The sequence below is a fragment of the Gekko japonicus genome, unplaced genomic scaffold (genome assembly GCF_001447785.1).
Source record: "Gekko japonicus isolate JY-2015 unplaced genomic scaffold, Gekko_japonicus_V1.1 scaffold5023, whole genome shotgun sequence".
Classification (NCBI taxonomy): domain Eukaryota; kingdom Metazoa; phylum Chordata; class Lepidosauria; order Squamata; family Gekkonidae; genus Gekko; species Gekko japonicus.
In genome coordinates this window covers 15,813-35,404 of record NW_015169938.1, presented here as the reverse complement: position 1 = coordinate 35,404, position 19,592 = coordinate 15,813, and the positions used below count along the sequence as shown (strand labels likewise).

General features: G+C 47.7%; 1 protein-coding gene and 1 long non-coding RNA gene across 2 annotated transcripts in view; one reads left to right on the top strand and one right to left on the bottom strand.

Annotated features, from left to right (window-relative positions):
• Window positions 1–15,835, top strand: part of ZFYVE28 (zinc finger, FYVE domain containing 28) — a 38,140-nt gene extending 22,305 nt beyond the window's left edge. Inside the window, exons 10-12 of the mRNA XM_015417545.1 lie at window positions 7,261–7,365; window positions 11,760–11,863; window positions 15,649–15,835. Coding sequence (XP_015273031.1) covers window positions 7,261–7,365; window positions 11,760–11,863; window positions 15,649–15,780 — 341 coding nt within the window. The 3' untranslated portion in view covers window positions 15,781–15,835. The remainder of the gene's footprint in view (window positions 1–7,260; window positions 7,366–11,759; window positions 11,864–15,648) is intronic.
• Window positions 6,445–19,592, bottom strand: part of LOC107115781 — an 18,629-nt gene continuing 5,481 nt past the window's right edge. Inside the window, exons 2-3 of the long non-coding RNA XR_001482684.1 lie at window positions 18,243–18,372; window positions 6,445–6,685 (exon numbers count right to left, since the gene is read on the bottom strand). This is a non-coding gene — a long non-coding RNA (uncharacterized LOC107115781). The remainder of the gene's footprint in view (window positions 6,686–18,242; window positions 18,373–19,592) is intronic.

Below are 19,592 nucleotides of genomic sequence, written 5' to 3'. Positions count from 1 at the left end.
CCCCCCAGTGGCAGGGAAAGAGATGGCCACTGTGACTGCCAAGCTTTGCAAGAGGCCAAGACCCTGCAAGCCCATCTTCCATTTTCTGGCTGTGGGGGGTTCTGCCACCTCGGGGAGAAGTCCAGTGGGCATGGTGCCAATGTAGTACGCCTGGGCCTAGTCTGGGCCTTTTTCCGTTAACCTTTAAAGGGTCTTAGGTGAAGACCACGTCTACCTGACCACCAGCTGTTAGTTGGCATCCCTTGGGACGAGAGGTGACAACGAACAGCCCTTTCTCACTTTCCTTCCCCACTCCCGTGCCTCCCTGAAACGCTCCTAAAATCCCGGGAGACAATTTTTTTTTAATTTACTCCCGGAATTTCAGGAGTGTTCTGTGTTATTTGTCTTCCGTCTTCTGTGCATTCCCACATTGGGACTGCACTTGCACAGGCCAGCTACTGGTAGCTCTCTACAACCATTTATTCTAGTTTGGTGTAGTGGTTAAGTGCGCAGACTCTAATCTGGGGGGAACCCAGGTTTGATTCCCCACTCCTCCACTTGCACCTGCTGGATGACCTTGGGCAAGCCGTAGCTCTGATAAGAGCTGTTCTTGAAAAAGAGCCATTTCTTTCAAGAGCTCTCTTAGCCCCGCTTACCTCTGTTGTGGGGAGGGGAAGGGAAAGGAGTTTGTGAGCCGCTGTGAGACTCCCTTGGGTAGTGAAGGGCGGGGTATAAATCCAATCTGCTCTCTTCTTCTCTTCTATTTAAAAAAGGCACTAACAGCGGAGCCCCTCCCTCGCAGAGCTCATTGGAGCTTCTTTCCCGCTGAAAAGGTCACGTGCTCCACAGGGAGGGCCCCGCTTTCCGTCTTGTCTTCTCTTCACTGCCGCATAGTGAGGACGTCTTTCCTACAGCTAGAGAGTTTGTGAGGTGTTTTTTCCCCCTGCAGAGAAGTTCCTCTTCGGGGCAATTCTGCATCGGTTAAGTCTCAGAAAGCTCTCTTTAAGAAATGTTCCCAGTGTGGGACCAAAAGGATTCACTCAGATGAGTGCTCACTCTGCCTTCTCTGCCTGGGCAAGGCCCACAACACTGCCACATGCAAAGTACGCTTGTCGTTTACTCCTAAAGCCTGCTCTGATCAGGCAGCACATCTAAAGGCCAGTCTGTGGGGGGAAAGGCAATACCCGTCTCTAATGAATCGGCGGCAAAGTCTTCTGCCCCTTTGGAGCATACCCAATTGTTCCTCTTTAAAATACTGAAAAAAACTTGGGAATTTCATGAGTCCACATTCCAGTGCCTCAATTCCATTGGTTCTGGGCATTGGACCGGGGTCAGGTAGCCCTGTCATAGATCTGGAATGTGGAGGGGTACTCTCCTTCTCGTTCTCAGCTCTCTCCTGTTCAGCTACTGTGTGCTATCTTACACTTGACCTTGTAGATGTTCCAGCTGCAGTTTACATGGCTGGGAAAGTTAACGGCTTTTCTGCTGTGCCTGCTTGCTTTGCTGCTCGCGTGAGTTATATCCATTGGCTCATGCTTACAGGGGGAATGTTTGATTTCACAATAAGTCAGAGGTCCTTGTACTGATGGCCATTCCTGACACAATCTGTACACGTGTTCTTTAGTACTGGAACCACTAATAAACAGTTATCTTCTTATGAAGCCCTGTGTGGTGTGATCTGACTAGGGAGCCTGACTACCGGCCATTACGGGTTGATCCCCTGTCCAAGCTGCAAATCGCTGCTCCTCGGAACCTCCACCCAAGAAGGCGGCGTTCCAAGTCGAAGCACAAGGATCACCAGCACACCAGTCCCCAGAAGTTATCCAAACTGAGTGTGCCAACACCAACAACTTCCAAGGAAGTTCTGATGTATCAGAGTACGGTCCCGACACCTCGGACCCCTCTCCCCACGCTTCACCAGTGCTTTCCTTATTGGAGGGAGAGCTGGGACCAAGTCAGGGTGTGCTACCAATCCAAGCGTCAAACCAGCCATTGGCATCTCCAGCTCTGGCAGGGCTCCAAACCACCACCTCCGTGGCAAAGGCATAACTACTACCTTCCATCCCCTGGCCCCAGGAAATAGGGTGACTGGTAGCGACAAGGCATATTGTGGGAACCATATCACCATACGGCAGAGACCCTTGAAACAATGGGGCCGCCAATGGGGTACCGATGGGGTTCAGTTCCGATGGGGTACCGATGGGGTTCAGTTCCAAGTCCGAAATTGAACAGAGGGCTGAAACTCCATTTGGTACAGACTCCGTCTTGCTATTGGAACCATCCCCAGATGACACAGTGGGGGATCCAGATCCAGTATCCCCTAATGAAGACTTGAGACTCTATACAAAATTAAACAAAATATATGTATTTATTGCAAAGTGTACCGAAACTAAGCTTTAAAAATATTGGCACAATCCGCCATGGAAGTGGCAAATATTTGAATTAAGAAGTCCTGAATCTATGTAACCTTTCAATATTTCTAGGTTAAAGCCTTGAAAAAATAAAACAGGACCACTAATTCCGTATATCTGGTTTGATACGCTTGAATAGTGCTAAAATAGGACCAAACAACGTTTTGGCTTCCGTTTGCAAACAGAAATTAAAGCTTCCGGTTTTTGGCGGCACGATGGCGGATGTGACCCTTTTGAGCTCCTGGGGTTGCGATCTGAACGCCAGTGGCTGGGGGGGGGGCAACTGTTCATTACCCCCACGGAGCCCTTTGGGATAGGACTCCAGCCAGGGGGCTTTTGAGGGTTTGCCTTTTCAACCGGCTCGATGCCGGGGAATCGAGGCTTCCCTCCGCCCCGAAGGTTCTACTGCTGTGCGGCCGTATGGGAACTAGCCAGAATGGACGATTTAAGTTTAAAGATGCAAAATAAAAATGAGAAGGTACACATAAGGAGATGGGATAAGGTATATGTATGGATAGAACATCAAACAGAAAGGTAACTAGAAAAAGATTTGACATGAACTGTAATACTGAAGGTTGCACCACCAACAGATAAACTAAATAACTGGAAATGAATGACTCTGAATTGTAATCAAGCCAATGAAAAATGGATATGTATATTCTTTTATTGAAAATAATAAAAAAATTTAAACACGAAAAAGATAAAGAAAGCGGTGAAGACACTTCTTCAACTACTGAGGAGGACTCTGAGTCGGATTTTGTGATTAACTGATATCAGGTTTTGGGGAACAGTGGCTAGATTTAAATATTCAAGTTCATTGTAATATTAACAGAATAGATTAACATTGTATAAGCTTATGTAATGATCTTCACTACTTGGGTTTTTAGTGGTTAACTTTCCTTTCTCCTGTAGATATTAGATCCCCTATCCTAATTTTCTTTGTAGTTTATAGAAAAGCAATTAAAAAATCCTCTTTGGGGGGCCCAAAAAAAAAAAGTCTTCTGCTGGATTAGACTGGTCATTTATCTAGTCCAGCATTCTGTTTCTGTTTCACACCGTGACCAACCATTTGACGTGGAGGACCAATAAACAGAACATAGAGCCCAAGCCCCTGATGTTGTCTCATGGCACTGACAGTCAAGTTTGCTGTCTTGGACTATGGAGCTTGTCTTTAGTCACCACAGCCGCTGATGGACCCGTCTTCCATAAGTGTGTCTAATTGCCCTTTCGAGCCCTCTCTGCTCATCGCCCTCACTACGACCACTTGCAGTGAATTCTGCAATGTAGTTACTTGCGCAACGAAGAAGTACTTCCTTTTGTCCATTCTGAATTTATCGCGCATCGGTTCAGTTGGGAGATCTGTGGAGGATAGGTCCATCAATGGCTATTAGCCATGCCAACTAAAGGAAACCTTTACGTCCAGAATGCCAGTGTTAGGAGGCAACACTGGGGAAGGCCTTGGCGCACCAGAGCTGGTTGTTGACCCTTCAGGGTGTGCGAAATAGGATGCTGCATCATTAGTCTGATCCAGCAGTGTATCTGTTATGTTCTTTTGTCACTTTTCTCAACCGTCTCCATAGTGAGCCAGATGCACGCTTCCTCGTTGGAGTACAAGTTCATCAGCCCTTCCCGGACATTTTTGCAGAGACACAGGTTGATAAATCCCTAGATCGTAACTACGTTCTACTGCTTGGCCCTCAGTTTTTTGTTTGGACTTGAAGTCTTGACCGTTGTCGGTTGGAAGAAAACGAAGGAAACTGTGATTTCGATATGGTGTGGCAGGACAGGCCTCTGGTTTCCAGGTCAGCTACTGCCTTCTGAAGCAAGCAAAGTGTCCCTGGTGCTCGGGTGACTCATGGCTGGGGTTTGGAGAGTGCCTTGCTTGGAAAGGAGTATGTTTTGGTAAACGGACTAGAAGTGACAAAAATTTAGAACTATCCAAGTCTTTGAGAGAAAGTATACAGAGAGAAAGCTGAACAAGAGGAGGTTTCATTGAGTTTGTGAGCATTATGCAGGGAGACAACATGCAGAGATGAATGCTGAGTAGGAAAGGATTCACTGAGTCTACACATATTGTGCTCTGAAGAACCCTGTTGAAACAGATGTTGGAGCAAGTCTGTCTGCAGATTCGTGACCTTTTATGCTGTTTGTCCGCAATCCAATATTAGTACAATAAAAAAACACAAAGAAGATTTATTCTTTGTTGCACTTATTTGCATTGGATGATGCTTGAGGTGAAGAAGAAGAAGAAGAGATTGGATTTATACCCCGCCCTTCACTTGGAGTCTCAGAGCGGCTTACAAACTCCTTTCCCTTCCCCTCCCCACAACAGACACCCTGTGAGGTGGGTGGGGCTGAGAGAACTCTGACACAAACTGCTCTTTTTCAAGGACAGCTGTTGCCAGAGCTTGTGACTGACCCAAGGTCACATCAGCAGGATATTAGTACAAGAAAGACACAAAGAAGATTTATTCTTTGTTGCACTTATTTGCATTGGATGATGCTTGAAGTGAAGAGGACCTGGTAGACTCCTGCGACAGAGAAGAACTTTAGATTACTGGACTGTTCTTGTCAACACTGTGGAATCATTTTTTGATGTTTGTTCTTGTGTAAATGCACGGAAATGTATTAACATGTATCTGTTTTTTTTGGGGGGGGGAAGAGTGACGCTTCCTTCGTAAATATATCACCGTTGTCATTGACTGTTTTCTACTGACATCCTGTGATCAGAGGTCATTTCGTATAAAAATAGGTGCAGGAGCTCATTAGCATAACTTATTTGCATATGCCGCCACCCCCTGACATCACCGGAAGTGTGTCAGAAGGCAGCACCCACTGTTCAGGCTCCACTGGACTGTTTTGGATTGCTAGCTATTGGGGGAGGGGAGGAACGTGCAGATCTGTCCTCACAGAGGAGGGAGAGCTTGTACCTGAATAAAATTTGGTCTTAAAGGTGCCACTGGACTGTTTTGGACCGGGGGTGGGGGGGCTCTGCAACTTACCTGGCTGCCTCTTGCTCTGACTGAGGGCTGTTGGGAGCAGGGGCTGGAGCTTGTCGCATGTGCCCACCCCCTGGGCTCTTTACTGCCGGAGCTCCACTCCTGTGTGCTCCTGCAGGAAATGACCCCTGCCTGTGATCACTCTTTGGTTTTCCTGGCTTGGGAAGCTAGCAAGCACTGTGACACATAGTGGCTCAACATGTGGTGCTTAATATCATCCACGCCTAATTGTTTGGATGGAGTTTTCTGTGTGTTGTCATCTGTGAAGTGGGAGTAAAGCATGTCCAAAGGGCAGGTGATGCGCATGAGAGCACAAGCCCTGTCTCCAAGGGGAAGGCATCAGGGAGCCCAACTTGCTTTCTCTCCACCCTGCTCCCGACCCAGATGGCCTGCATTCATTTCCCTCGGGCATAAGTGTAAATAGGGTGCTCGTGTAAACCACTTTGTTGCTGAAGCATGGGATGTTAAGAAAACCAAGCACCCGTCTATGTGGTTTCCTCCCCACTAGAGATGTAAAATCTTTGGAAAAATTGAAAAAAATGCTACATTAGCACTTCTTTTTTCATTTCCAGATTGAAAGTCATTCTGTTACTTTAGGAACATAAAATATGACTATGGACATTTTTACTTGGCATGAAATGATCACAACTAGCCTATTAAAAATATAGTGTATCCAAACCATTATTACAAACAGAATACCCACCCACATGCAAACACAAAACTGAAACCTTTTTCTTTTCTTGTGACAATAGCACCTCCTAAAGGAAGAAATGCATCTTGTTCTTGCATTGGAGAGTTCAGTTTGTAACCTAGGACTTGCTTGTCCTCAGTGCACAGAAATTAGATCAATTTGATACCATACATATTTTTTAGAAATGATTTGGAAAATATTTGAACACCTTGTCTTAAAATATTTTATTCATCATGTTAAAATAAAACGTTCCATAATCAATTTCTTTTCTTTTTTCAATTTTTTGGAGGAAAAAAAAAGGCTTCAGGGGAAAAATGGAAAAAACCCGTATTCTCCCCAAATTTTTCCAGTTTTTTAAGGGCTTTCACATCTCTAGTTGTAGTACAAACTCCTTGGAGGAAAAGGGGCAGAGCAGGTAGGAATCCCTCTGCCCCGATGGAACCATTCCTTTCCCAGGCTCTTCCTCTTCTTGTCGGGGCGTCTTCAGGCCCATAGCCACGGCGGTGCAAAAGGGGGCTTGGCCCCATCAATCCCTTCTTGCGCCCCTCCAATTGACATGAGTGGTCGGTGTGAAATCTTTCACAAGTCTTTCAAGTGTGGATTCTCTATGTAAAAAAAAGGGAGTCGAGGTTATAAGGTGTGAATCCTGTCTTAAATCTTCCAGCAGCCAATTCTCTATGCTAGAACAGAGTTAGCAGCTAGCAGGGCTGAAGACTCTTGACTGTAAAAGCCTGTAAAGTGTGTGTGTGTGTGTGTGTGTGTAAAATCACGTGTGTGCGCGGGCGGGAGAGAGAGAGATCCAATTAGATCTTTAATTCTATTTGATTACATTTTTATATACTATGTGATCCACCTTGAGTCTCGAGGGGAAAAAACTGGCAAATAAATAATAAAGTATAAATAAATGAAAGAGCAGTTTTCTCAGAGCTCTCTCAGCCCCACCCACCTCACAGGGTGTCTGTTGTGGGTAGGGGAAGGGAAAGGAGTTTGTAAGCCGCTCTGAGACATCAAGTGAAGGGTGGGGTATAAATTAAATCTCTTACCTTCTCTCTTTTTAAAAAAAAAATTGATGACCTGTGGTACAAGAAAGCATAGTAGTAGTGTGCATCCTAAGAAATTAATGTGGAAAGGTTAATTATCTGTGCAAATTGTAATGGCTTCATTTTCTTGTGTTTTCCAGTCAATCCTTGTTTAAGAAGTCCAGCACTGGAAGATTGTGTTTTGTGTCAGGAGTCTGTGTCATCTTCAGAATTTGCAACGAAACCCATGGCTGGAGACTTTGAAGGTACTTGATCATTTGTGTGAAAACACTTGAGGACTGCATTGTGCATACTAGAAAGGCTGTTAATTAAAACAGATATCTGTACATCTGGTATAGTCTGAAAAGTTAAATTTTATCAATAGAATTTTGAGATTCCATGAAGGTTACCAGTCCAGATTAACTATATCATGTATTTAATTCTAAACTTGGCCCCAGAGTGTGGTTCAAAAAATCTGTACAATGGGGCCAGGTAGACAAAGGGGAGATTTTTCTACCAACCAGGGGGAATTCAGGTTGCCGTTGTTTCCTGGGGGAAACCAGCAATGTCTCTGTATGTGCAGATGCTGCAACAGTGGAATCCCTTGTAATACATTGCAAGCTCTCCCCGTGAGGAGCCAGCGGATGAGCTAGTGGCAGGAACTTACCTGGCAGAAAGAAGGAAACTGTTCAAGAGTCTTGGCCCAGGAGGTCAGACCACAGCATGAGTTCTAGAGGGAACCCTCACTGCCCCACAGCCATACTGGAGTTGGGGAAAGTAAAGACGAGAGCAGCCTGCACAGGGATTGGTAAGGCGAAGAGGGATGGAGTGGGAAATGAGATTTCCCCTCCTCGACTACTATTCCCGGGCCCTTATTTTGTCTTTGTCATAGCAGCACCTAGCTCCCCAAGACCGGCTAGAATGCTTTAGAATACGCTTCCCTTTTCTGTGCATCCTCAGAGCCACAAGACTTTGCCTGCCGGGCCTCCCCAGCTGGTGTGGTGTCACACGGGGAAGAGGTGGGACAGCCCCCCCCCCCACAGCCATTCGTTAAGCTGTGAAAGTACACCTGCTGGGGCTGCCCCAGTAGTTCTGCTCTGAGAGCCCCAAGAACGCCTAGAAAGGGGGGAACGGGTGGCTTTCAGCTTGCTGGAGCCTGGCTGCAAAGTTGGGCCCGTTTTCAGTTTGGCAATAAAAAAAAAAACAGTTTGCAACACTTTTTGCATGTCCCCACTTAACTCATTCCTAAAGTCTATGCTTATAAATGCATTTGCTAGAGGACACTTGGAATTATTTTGGAGGAAGATGTATTTCTTACAAGGCTTGGGAAGAACGTCTCCAAGCACTGTCTTGGCAATCTAGTGAAAAGTATCTTAAACTAGTAGTGGAAATGCAAGCCTGGTAAGCAACGTGGCTAAAGCTGTGAAAGCAACTAAGAAGAATGTGTGTGTGTGAAGTACCGTTAAGTTGCAGCCAAATTATGGCGACCCTGTAGGGTTTTCAAGGCAACTGATTAAGCAGAGGTGGTTTGCCATTGCCTTCCTGCACAAAGTTGTCCCTGGTGGTCTGTCTCATCCAAGTTCCGACCCGGCTTAGCTTCCTAGATCTGATAAGACCGGGCTGTACTATACCGTTCCACATCAATGCTCCCTCTAAGCTGTGGAGTCTTGTGAGCAAAAATTATACATTATGAGCTCCTGGCATTCAAGTTGTGAGCGAGCAATTTGGCTGCTGCATGAATTAGTTTGCTCTGGAGCCCTCCTTCCTGAGCTAAGACAAAAAATGTGTGAGCCGGAGGCTAAAAAACTGTGAGCTAGCTCACACTAACTCAGCTTAGAGGGAACACTGTTCCGCATCCCAAGAATGCGCATTGGACTTCATCAATGTTTAGTGATTCTATACTGTGTGTTATGTGCTACCAAGTCGCTTCTGACTTATGGTGACCCCGTCAGCACTGCTCGGTCTTGCAAACGGAGGACCCTCCTGGCTTCCTTCTACTGAGTCCGTCCATCTCCTGTTGGGTCTTTCTCTTTTCCTGCTGCCTTCCGCTTCCCCCCCTAGCATTATTGTCCTTTCCACTTAGTCTTGTCTCCTCATAACATAGCCAAAATACTCGCCATAGGCTGTGGTCACACGGAGTATTAGCCACGCTACAGAGACGGAAGATAGGCGGATTTTCCGGGCGCGATCACACCGCAACATCTGGGAAGCGTAGAGCTCCCGTGGTGGACCCGAGGCTTCCCGACGAAGATGCGGAGTTAAAAACTAGTACCTCCGAGGTACTAGTTTCCGGAAACCGCAGGGCAAGGGCTGGCGTCTGATCGTGTTTCCGGTGGTGGCATCCGGCGCCCGCCCATGTCCCTTCGCAAACAGTTCCCCCCCCCCCAAGTCTCCACAAGATGCACACAAGCACCCAACGGCGCATGCGCACAAAGAGGAAAGCGAAAGTGCCGTTTCGGCTTAAAAAAAATTACCCCGTTTGTCCTAGCCATTGCTTGTGTGATCGTGCCGTGCCGCTTCTTTGCCGTGCTGCAGGATCGTCGTGTGATCGCCACCCTCGTTTACCTGCCGGCGCGAGGGCAGGACCCGTGGTGTGCCGCCAGCGTGTTGGATCGCGTAATCGCGGATCAAACTGTGCCGGGGCAATTAGCCACGCCTCCCCGCGCGCGTGCGGTATCCAGCCCGTGTGACGGGGGCCGTAGTCATTTTAGCTTTCAGGAAGAATTCAGGATGTTTTCTAGTCCCTTCATAGCTGCCCTTCCCAGTCTCAACCTCCTTCTGATTTCTCGGCTGCAGTCTTTCATTTGGTTGATGATTGAGCCAAGGAATAGAACATCTTGAACAATTTCAGTTAATTTATTGTCAGTCTTAACGTTTGGTAAAGTCCTCAGTGCTCCACCCCAGTATTGCCCCCACTTTTGAAGATTATAAATAAATACATGCATTCAGGAAAGGAGAGAAAGGCAGAGGAATAGGGAAGGAAGGGGCCGTGGCTCAGTGGTAGACATCTGCATTCTGTGCAGAACCTCTCAGGTTCAGTCCTCAGCATCTTCAGCTAAAAGGATCTGTCGTCATGTGAGAGACCTGCACTTGAAGCTCTGGGACAGGCAGAGTAGACAGTACTGAACCCCAGCTCAGCTTGCGTGAGATGTATTGTCTAGTTTGGACCTCTCTCACGCACATGCACATTCGTGTGCTTTTCCCACTGATGTGCCCTGCATTTTTGTAGAAGGGCTGTGGCTCAGTGGAAGAGCCTCTGCTTGGCATGCAGAAGGTCTCAGGTTCAGTCTCTGCCATCTCCAGTTAAAGGGATTAGCCAGTAGGTGATGTGAAAGACCTCTGCATAAAGACTCTGAGATGGAATGTAAATTTGTGCAACTTTTTATTCAAAACAATAAAAAACTATAAACCGCAAAAAAAAAAAAAAGACTCTGGAGAGCCACTGCCGGCCTGATTCAGTGTAAGGCAGCTTCATATATTCATGTGAAGGGAAAGGTCTGGGGTAGGGATGGGCACGACCCGGCAGTTTGTCACGAATTTTGGGCGGTTTGTAAAACAATGTTTGCAAACTGAAGAGCCGCCATGAACGTCCGTGAATTTTGGTGCAGTTCATTCACGAAAAACAGCTGTTTGGTTTAAATGGCTCTGAGCAGCTTTAAACAACTGAGCAGCGGCTGCAGGGAGTAGAAAGTAGGGGTTTACACTTTAAATGGCTCACAACCCAATACAAACCAGGTTGGTTCCTGAACCATCCTCCCGGTTCATGTGTGTCATGATCTAGGCTGTGCAAGCAAAGGCCTAGCAGGCCCGGGGAGCCTGAGTAGCAGTGGGAGGAGGCCGGGCCTAAAACTCCCAGAAGCCCCTGCGAGGTTTTGGCCCCAGTTTTAGTCCATCAAAGAGAAAGGGGACTTATAATAAAAGAGCTGGTACAGAAGGAGAGCTGTTCTTTCTTCCAAGAGAGTAGGGCCAGAGGGAAGGCTGCTGCTGGGAGAGACCCTCAGCCTGAGGGGAAGGGTGAGCAGACTCAGGCCCAACTGAGACAATGAGCCTAGGGACTGTGAGTCTAGTTGCGTTAGGGCATTTGGTTTCTTTTCCCTTCACCCCCTTATTGCTATTGTTCTTGCACCTTGTGCGTTTCACATATTTGACTGACCTCCTATAAAAATAAACCTCTTATTTGTTGTTTACTCTGCCTGGTCCTCACGCCTATTATTCGGCCAAATAAGGGAGGTCTGAAGGCATTGGGCCTTCTCAAGGGAACCTAAAACCAGAGTGGTGGCAGCGTCAGGTGACACCCCATCTGAGCCATGACAGTATGGGTTGGTGGTTCAACCACAAACCAAACTGCAAAAATGTGGTTCGTGCCCATCCCTAGTCTGGGGTGCGGGGAAAGATTGGGAGCAGGGAATTGAATGAACCCTCCCTTCCCCCCCCCAATACCATTTATTTTCTAGCCCCAGCCCACCTGTTCAGTCCCACTGACTTATTGCTATCATAGAGGGTAATCTGAGTATAGTGTTTTAGTGCTAAAGGAATATTATCTGTGTTAGTCACTTCTCACGCTTAGTATTCTATTTATATGGAATAATCTAATGATTGTTTCCGCAAACTGGCTGCTTTACGTGAAATCCTGATCCTTTGCTGCTCTTCCCCCCTCCAGATCCTCCTGACTGGGTGCCAGATGAAGCCTGCAGCTGCTGTACTGCATGCAAGGCACCCTTCACCGTCATTCGCAGGAAGCACCATTGCAGGAGCTGCGGAAAGGTAGTCTTTTTAAGCCCACATTTGATGCGCTGCCAGCTTGGGAGGCACGTGCAGAGCGCAAAAAGCCAGGCCCGTGCCATTCCTGCACTCACAGAAGGCTGTGCTGCTGCCCGGGGAGGGTGATTTGGACATGGAAGAACGGGTCTTTGCGCCAGTTGTTTTTCTGTGCAAGTCTTGTTCTCTGCACCCTGGAGCTGCACATTTGTGATCGAATAGTAATGGGTAGCCTCACCATGCAGATCAAACATCATAAGAACATTAGAAGAGCCCTGCTGGATCAGACCAAAAGTCCATCTAGTCCAGCCTCCTTATCTCGCACAGTGGTCACGCAACTCCTCTGGAGGGCCAGCAACAAGGCAGAGAGGCCGAGGCCTTCATAAGAACCTAAGAAGAGCCCTGCTGCATCAGATCAGTGGTCCATCTACTCCTGCATCCTGTCTCACACAGTGGCCAACCAGGTCCTCTGGAGGGCCAGCAACAGGGCAAAGAAGCTGAGGCCTTCCCCTGATGTTCTGACTCTAGGATTCAGAGGCTTAGTGCCTCCGAATGTGGAGGTTCCCCTCAGTCACCATGGCTAGTAACCATTGATAGATTAACCTCCATGAATCTATCTAATCCTCTTTGAAAGCTGTTCATTCCTGTGGCCATCACTACATCTTCTGACAGCAAATCCCACGTTTTAATCACTCTCTGTGTAAAGTACCCTTTCCTTTTGCCTGCCCTGAACCTACTGCCCATCAACTTTATTGGTTGCCCTGAAGTTCTAGTATTTTGGGACAGAAGAAGAAGAATTGAGTTGGTTTTACACCTTGCTCTTCACTACCTGAAGGCGTCTCAGAGTGGCTTACTACTGCCTTCCCTTCCTTTCCCTGCAACAGTCACCCTGTTTCTTTGTCCCACTCCCCCACCCGTATTTAACTTGGACAATTCATATGCAGTATTTTAAAAAAATTGTAACCCACTGTCAGGGTCGTTAGTCAGGTCACACCACACAGGGCTTCATAAGAAGATAACTGTTTATTGATGGATCCAGTACTAATGATCACGTATACAGCTTGTGTCAGGAATAGCCTTCAGTATAAGGGCCGCTGACTTATAGTGAAATCAAACATCCCCCCCCCCATGAGCTGAAGCCAATGATTATAGTTCGCGCACGTGGCAAAAGCAGGCTAGCAAGCAGGCCTAGCAAAAAAGCCGTTACGTTCCCACCCGAGTAAATGCAGCTGGAGACCACAAGGTCAAGCCTGCGATAGCGCACAGTAGCTGGACAGGGTAGAGCTGAGAACGAAGAGAAGGAATGCACCCCTCCACATTCCAGATCCATGACAGGGCTCCCTGACACCCACATCTCCACAATGTGCTTGTGGTAGTCTACAGCAACGTTCCCTCTAAGCCGTGGAGCCCTGTGAGCAAAAATTGTACTTTCTGAGCTACTGGCATTAACGTTGTGAGCGAGCGATTTGGCTGCTGCATAAATTAGTCTGCTCTGGAGCCCTCCTTCCTGAGCTAAGACAGAAATGTGTGAGCGGGAGGCTAAAAAACTGTGAGCTCGCTCACACTAACTCGGCTTAGAGGGAACACTGGTCTACAGTAAAAGCAGACTTCTCGGCATAGTCATCATTACAGAACAAATTTAAATGATATCTGTGTAAACCAGATACTCAGCCAAGTCCCTGACCTAATAGAGGCCTCTTTAGCCGCCACTTCCTCCTCCCCCCTCCCTTCCCACCCAACGTGGAGGGAGAATAGTTCTTTGAATGCTCTGGGTTCCCAGCCCCCGTTGGGTTTTACAGGTCCAAACCCGCAGCTTGAAATGGGCCCACAAACAAAACGGTAGCCAGTGCAGCCCTTTTAAAATCCGGGTGTTAGGACGACAGTAACTGCGGCCTACAAACAGTCATGTTCTGAACTGGTCGACACTTCCAAAACATTTTCAGAGAGAGTGCACAACTAGAATCTACTCTGCAGGTGATCAGCGCAGGGGGCTAGATCCCAGTTCACCAACCAACGTTAGAGAAAGCTGAGATTTGCTTCTCTTTGTGAGTCCAGATCTGATTGCATCCACAGACTCTACACCAGTGTTCCCTCTAAGCTGAGTTAGTGTGAGCTAGCTCACAGTTTTTTAGCCTCCGGCTCACACATTTTTGCCTTAGCTCAGGAAGGATGGCTCCAGAGCAAACGAATTCATGCAGCAGAGCCAAATCCCTCGCTCACAACTTTAATGCCAGTAGTAGCTCACAAAGTAGAATTTTTGCTCACAAGACTCCGCAGTTTAGAGGGAACATTGCTCTACACCTTTTCCTTCGGGGTGAAGGGCACTTAAATCTGTGCCACTGCCCGCAGCACCTGAGTCCTGCCCGTATTGCATCTATTCCTAACTCTGTGAACCAGGGTGAAGCTTCCGAAGCATGTATAAAATCTCACAAGGAACCAGGAAAGCTTAACTGTTCAAGAATGAGGGCCGTTTCCCTGAAGGCATTTTTAAATTTTCCATGATCGTGTAGATGTTGATGGAGGCAGGAGGCAGTAAACTTTTCTCTCTGGAGTTTTCCCCATAATGATAGTAAGTGCTCTTCATCTCTCCATCCCTGCAAGTAGTGTCTGCAATCCTGCGGAGAATTCCTGGCAGGGGGAGGGGTGGTTTTTGCCAGTCCCTCCCCCACACACACACCTCCAACTCCCCTAAAGAGCCAGTTTGGTGTAGTGGTTACGTGCGCAGACTCTAATCTGGGAGAACTGGGTTTGATTCCCCACTCCTCCACTTGCACCTGCTGGATGACCTTGGGCAAGCCATAGTTCTGTCAGAGCTGTTCTGGAAAAAGAGCAGTTTCTGTCAGAGCTCTCTCAACCCCACCTACCTCACAGGGTGTCTGTTGTGGGGAGGGGAAGGGAAAGGAGTTTGTAAGCCGCTCGGAGACACCTTTGTGTAGTGAAGGGTGGGGTATAAATCCAATCTCCTTCTCCTTCCAGAAGCATACCGAATCTGCTTCAAGGTGCTGGTTCTTACCTTCAAAGCACTTTATGGCCGGGGTCCGACATACCTACGGGACTGCCTTTCCCCGTATATACCCCAGAGAGCACTACAGTCTGGGTCTCAAAATCGGCTGACCCTCCCTGGCCCGAGGGAGGCCAGGTTAGCTAAGGCAGCGGCCCCTACCTGGTGGAACGAGCTCCCGGAGGAGATCAGGGCCCTGCGGGACCTCTTACATTTCCGCAGGGCCTGCAAGATGGAGCTCTTCCGCCAGGCATTCAATTAGGGGCCGCTGCCGTCGGAGCGCCCGACCGTGGCAGCACCCGGCCCACGATCCACCGTCGAGTTGTTGCCATAAAGAAACTACGAGCAGAAGAACATCTTAGAACATTGGGAAATGGAAACCCATTGAAAATGTACCATCTAAGTGAATTTCAATTGCCGCCAGCACTTCATGCTTTTCGATTTGTAGCGCTTTTAATAATTGTGTTTTAAACTGTATATACGTCGTGTCGGAAGCCGCCCTGAGCCTGCTTTGCGGAGAGGGCGGGGCACAAACTTGAAAAAACAAAATAAAGAAGCACCATTTGGCCTGCAACGGAGTCGTTTTCCTTGGATAGAAATCCCTTCTGTCCATGGAAATTCCAGATGGGGGATCGAAGCCAGTGACTATAGACATGAAAGGCTTTTCTTGAAGGGGGTGGTGGCTGAAATGCTATGCAGCTGTTAGCAGGGCCGGGGTGGGTGGGGGAGAAATGCAGATGCAGGCAGAAAGCAAAACATGTTGGAATCCATTTCTGTGGTGTCTTTTCAGATCTTTTGCTCCCGCTGTTCCTCTCACTCTGCCCCATTACCTCGCTACGGCCAAATGAAGCCTGTTCGGGTTTGCACCCACTGCTACGTGTTCCACGTGACTCCCTTTTACAGAGACAAATGGGACGTCTGATGAAAAACTAGAGCCGTGAACCAGTCTTGCACCGTCATCTGCGTACGGGGCTGCCTTTGACCCCATCCGAGAATAAACTTGAAAGAAGGGACCACGTTTGGAAGGGCAAGTGGATGGAAGCTTTGACCTTTTGTGTTATGTTATTTTATTTTATTTATTGCTGCATTTTGTTCAACTGGTAAAGTGGAATGTGAAGCACTTGTGGCTCAAAACAGTATTCCAGTCTTCCATGTTTATAATATGGCGTTTACGTGTGCATATCCAAAGTGTGTGAGCGGCAGGGAAGAGAAATGGATCTCAGAACTGGGCCGTTTGGGCAGCTTTTCTGTCGTTCCAGTCCTTCCCGTTTGTACCGCTGTTGTGGCCTGGCATAATGCCAGCGATGCATGGCCCCCCATCCCAGTTTACCGAACCCAATGTAGCAAGTTTCATTCCTGAAACTACATCTGCATTCAAATATCAGACCAGAGACCAAGCTACCACATTAAATGCTAGGCTTTGCAGCCCGTTAAACAGCAGGCTTTGTGGCTCACGGTGCCCCCACAGAGCGACCCCATTCACCTCCCCTTCTTTGATGAGAGCTGCAAACCTTTCCGCACTCAGCATGCCCTGCTACTCTAGCCCTGGAGCTCTTAAAGCTTCGAGCGCCACACCAGCAGGGAAGGGTATGTGGGGGCCATAAAAGAGAAGAGAGAGGGTGCCAGTCTTAACCTCCCATTGCTGCCCTCAACCAAAAGCCCGGCGGAACACCTCTGCCTTCCGCACCCTGCGGAATTACGTCAGATCCCACCGCAGGGCCCTCATGTCGATCGGCAGAGAGTTCCACCAGGTCGGGGCCGGGACCGAGAAGGCCAGAGAGAGACAGAGAAGGGAGAAAGCAAAAGCAGAATTGGAGCTCGGGTTGGGGAGGATTCCTCCTACAGTATGAATGGCTAAATAGCAGGGGGTTTGGAACCAGGCTTGGGACTAGGATTGCCCGTTCCTGGTCGAGGACAGCCGGACCTCCCGAGGGCTGGGGATCACCAGCAAGTTGCCATCAGCTCATATCCGCATTCTTCAGGGGACATATCGGAGGAGATGGTCCTGAAAGTGCATGGGTCCCTGACCACTCAAGGCCTTGGAAGTCAGCAATTAACACCTTAACCCTGACTTGGCATTCCACTGGTAACCAGTGTAGCTGGCGCAGCACAGGTTGCATACGTGCTGTCCGTGGCGTTCCTGCCAGGACTTGCGCCGCCACATTCTGGACCAGTTGGTGCCTCCGGGTCAGTCTCAAGGGCCAGGCCAGTGTAGAGTCTCTGAAGTTCAGACAAAATACAGAGAAGGGAAGAGAGGAAAGGGACATTTCTTTTCATTCAAACACTAGGCGTCTCCCTTTCAGACATAAGAAACTGCTCCTGCCCAGTAGCGTCCTGCCAGGGAAATACCAGGTGTTTTTACATGTATAGAGTAAAATGGTGTTTTTTCCCCTAGGAAGGGCTGTTCATGTTGTGTGCACAAATACACAGGGACCATGTCCCTTAGAAACTGGGGGACGGGGGAAACCATATGGGCAAGCTAATGTTCAAAATACAAGGCATGAAAGATTTTAGCTCTTTTTTATTTTTTGTATTTACATCACTTCAATTAATTTTGCCGTTTGGGCAGTGTTCCAGAATCTGCATAACCCATTTTTTCATCTTATCAAAGAATTTAAACCGAGTAAGAAGCTTACAAGCACCTTAGCAAACTCTTATCAGAGCATAATGCCTCTTTGGTGCCAGTTTGGTGTCGTGGTTAAGTGCGCGGACTCTGATCTGGGAGAACCGGGTTTGATTCCCCCTACTCCTCCACTTGCACCTGGCTGGACGACCTTGGGCAAGCCGTAGCTCTGAAAAGTGCTGTTCTTGAAAAAAGAGCCGTTTCTGTCAGAGCTCTCTCAGCCCCACCTACCTCACAGGGTGTCTGTTGTGGGGAGGGGAGGGGAAAGGAGTTGGTAAGCTGCTCTGAGACTCCCTTGGGTAATGAAGGGCGGGGTATAAAACCAATCTCTTCTTCTTCTTTCTTTACTTTCCCTCCCCCCCCCCAAAAAAAAAATAGCTGGGAGCATTTCCCATCAGATATGGAAAATATTTTTTCCCTTCGTTGCACGGGACTCTTCTTCACACAAAGATGACCAAAGCAAAAAAAAAGTTAACAGTGCTAAAATGTTTCTGCACAAGTCGCTTGCAACACAGTGGCCTATTAAGCCTTATTTACAGCACGCAAGAGAACATAATTCAAAACAGATAGTACATGAGTGTCTATACTTAAAAAAAAGTCCAAGAATATATAGTTAACACATTATTATTAAAAGCCAAAATGGTTAGGGGTAGGGGGTGGGGGTGGCAAAGAATGAATAATTTCTTAGCTTTGTCATGAGGCGAAGGCGGCCTAAAAGCTCTGCCCTGGGAATAAGCCCCGTTGAATAAGATGGGACTTACTGTCTAGTAGACCTGCCAAGAATTGCTCCGTAAAGCTCTGTGAGATCACTGAAGATAGATCGAGATGGGTAGCCGTGTTACTCCGTCTGTAGCGGTTGAAAAGAACAGGAATCAAGTAGTGCCTTAAATACTAACAACAACAACAACAACAAACCTTTATTGGCATTACACACTAAGGAGAAAATACTAACAAAATTTGCTGCAGGGTGTGAAGCTTTTGTGAGTCACTGCTCACTTCTTGAGAGCCAGTTTGGTGTAGCGGTTAAGTGCGCGGACTCTAATCTGGGAGAACTGGGTTTGATTCCCCACTCTTACACTTGCAGCTGCTGGATGACCTTGGGCAAGCCATAGTTCTGTCAGAGCTGTTCTCTAAAGGACAGTTCTGGAAAGAGCTCTCTCGGCCCCACCTACCTCACAGGCTGTCTTATGGGGAGGGGGAGAGAAAGGTGTTTGTAAGCCACTCTGCGACCACGCGTCGAGTGAAGGGCAGGGTATAAATCCAATCTCCTCCTCCTCCCTCTTCCTAAGAAATGTGGCAAAAACTAACAATATTTCCGGCAAAGACTAACAAAAAATGCGGGAAAGACTAACAATATTTCTGGCAAAGACTAACAAAAATGTGGAAAAGGCTAACAATATTTCTGGCAAAGACTAACAGAATTTTACTAGTCTTTAAGGTGCTACCGGACTCTTGTTCTTTTTTACTGAAGGATATCAGGATAGTATATAACAAATAAATAAGCTTTTTTAAAAAATTCCTGAGGCAGAGTTTATTGGGGGGAAGTTTTTAAAAAATTATCTAATGACCTTTCACTGAATGGATGGAAATATTTTAAATTTATTGTAATATGCTTCCATCTCCAGTACTCAGGATGGCCGATATTTTAACTTGCCCTGTTTTTGTGCCTTTAATAAGAGCCTGGATTACAAAAATGTAGCAGGTGAGGTTTTCCTTGGTACAGAGATAAAGGGATAGGAAAAAATCTTAGTTTGCTGAATTTCTCTGTGTTGAGCTGCTGTCAAAGACACAGAAGCAGGGCCTGTCGGAGTCCCAAAACAACGTATGGTAGTGCAGGGGTCCCCAATCTTTTGGAGCCTGCAGGCACCCTTGCAATTCTGAAACTGGGTGGTGGGCGCAACCACATAGGGTTGCCAAATCTGCAGAACTTACCGGTGGGGGAGCGTCCAGCTGGTCCGGGAGCCTTTTGCGGATGCGCGCGCGCGCCGCCAGAGCGTCGCCAGAAGTGACGTCACGCGCTGGGCGGGACCACGCCATTTGAGGGGAAAACTCTTTGTTTTCCCCTCAAATGGCGTGGCCCCGCCCCCAGCGTGCGACGTCACTTCCGGGTG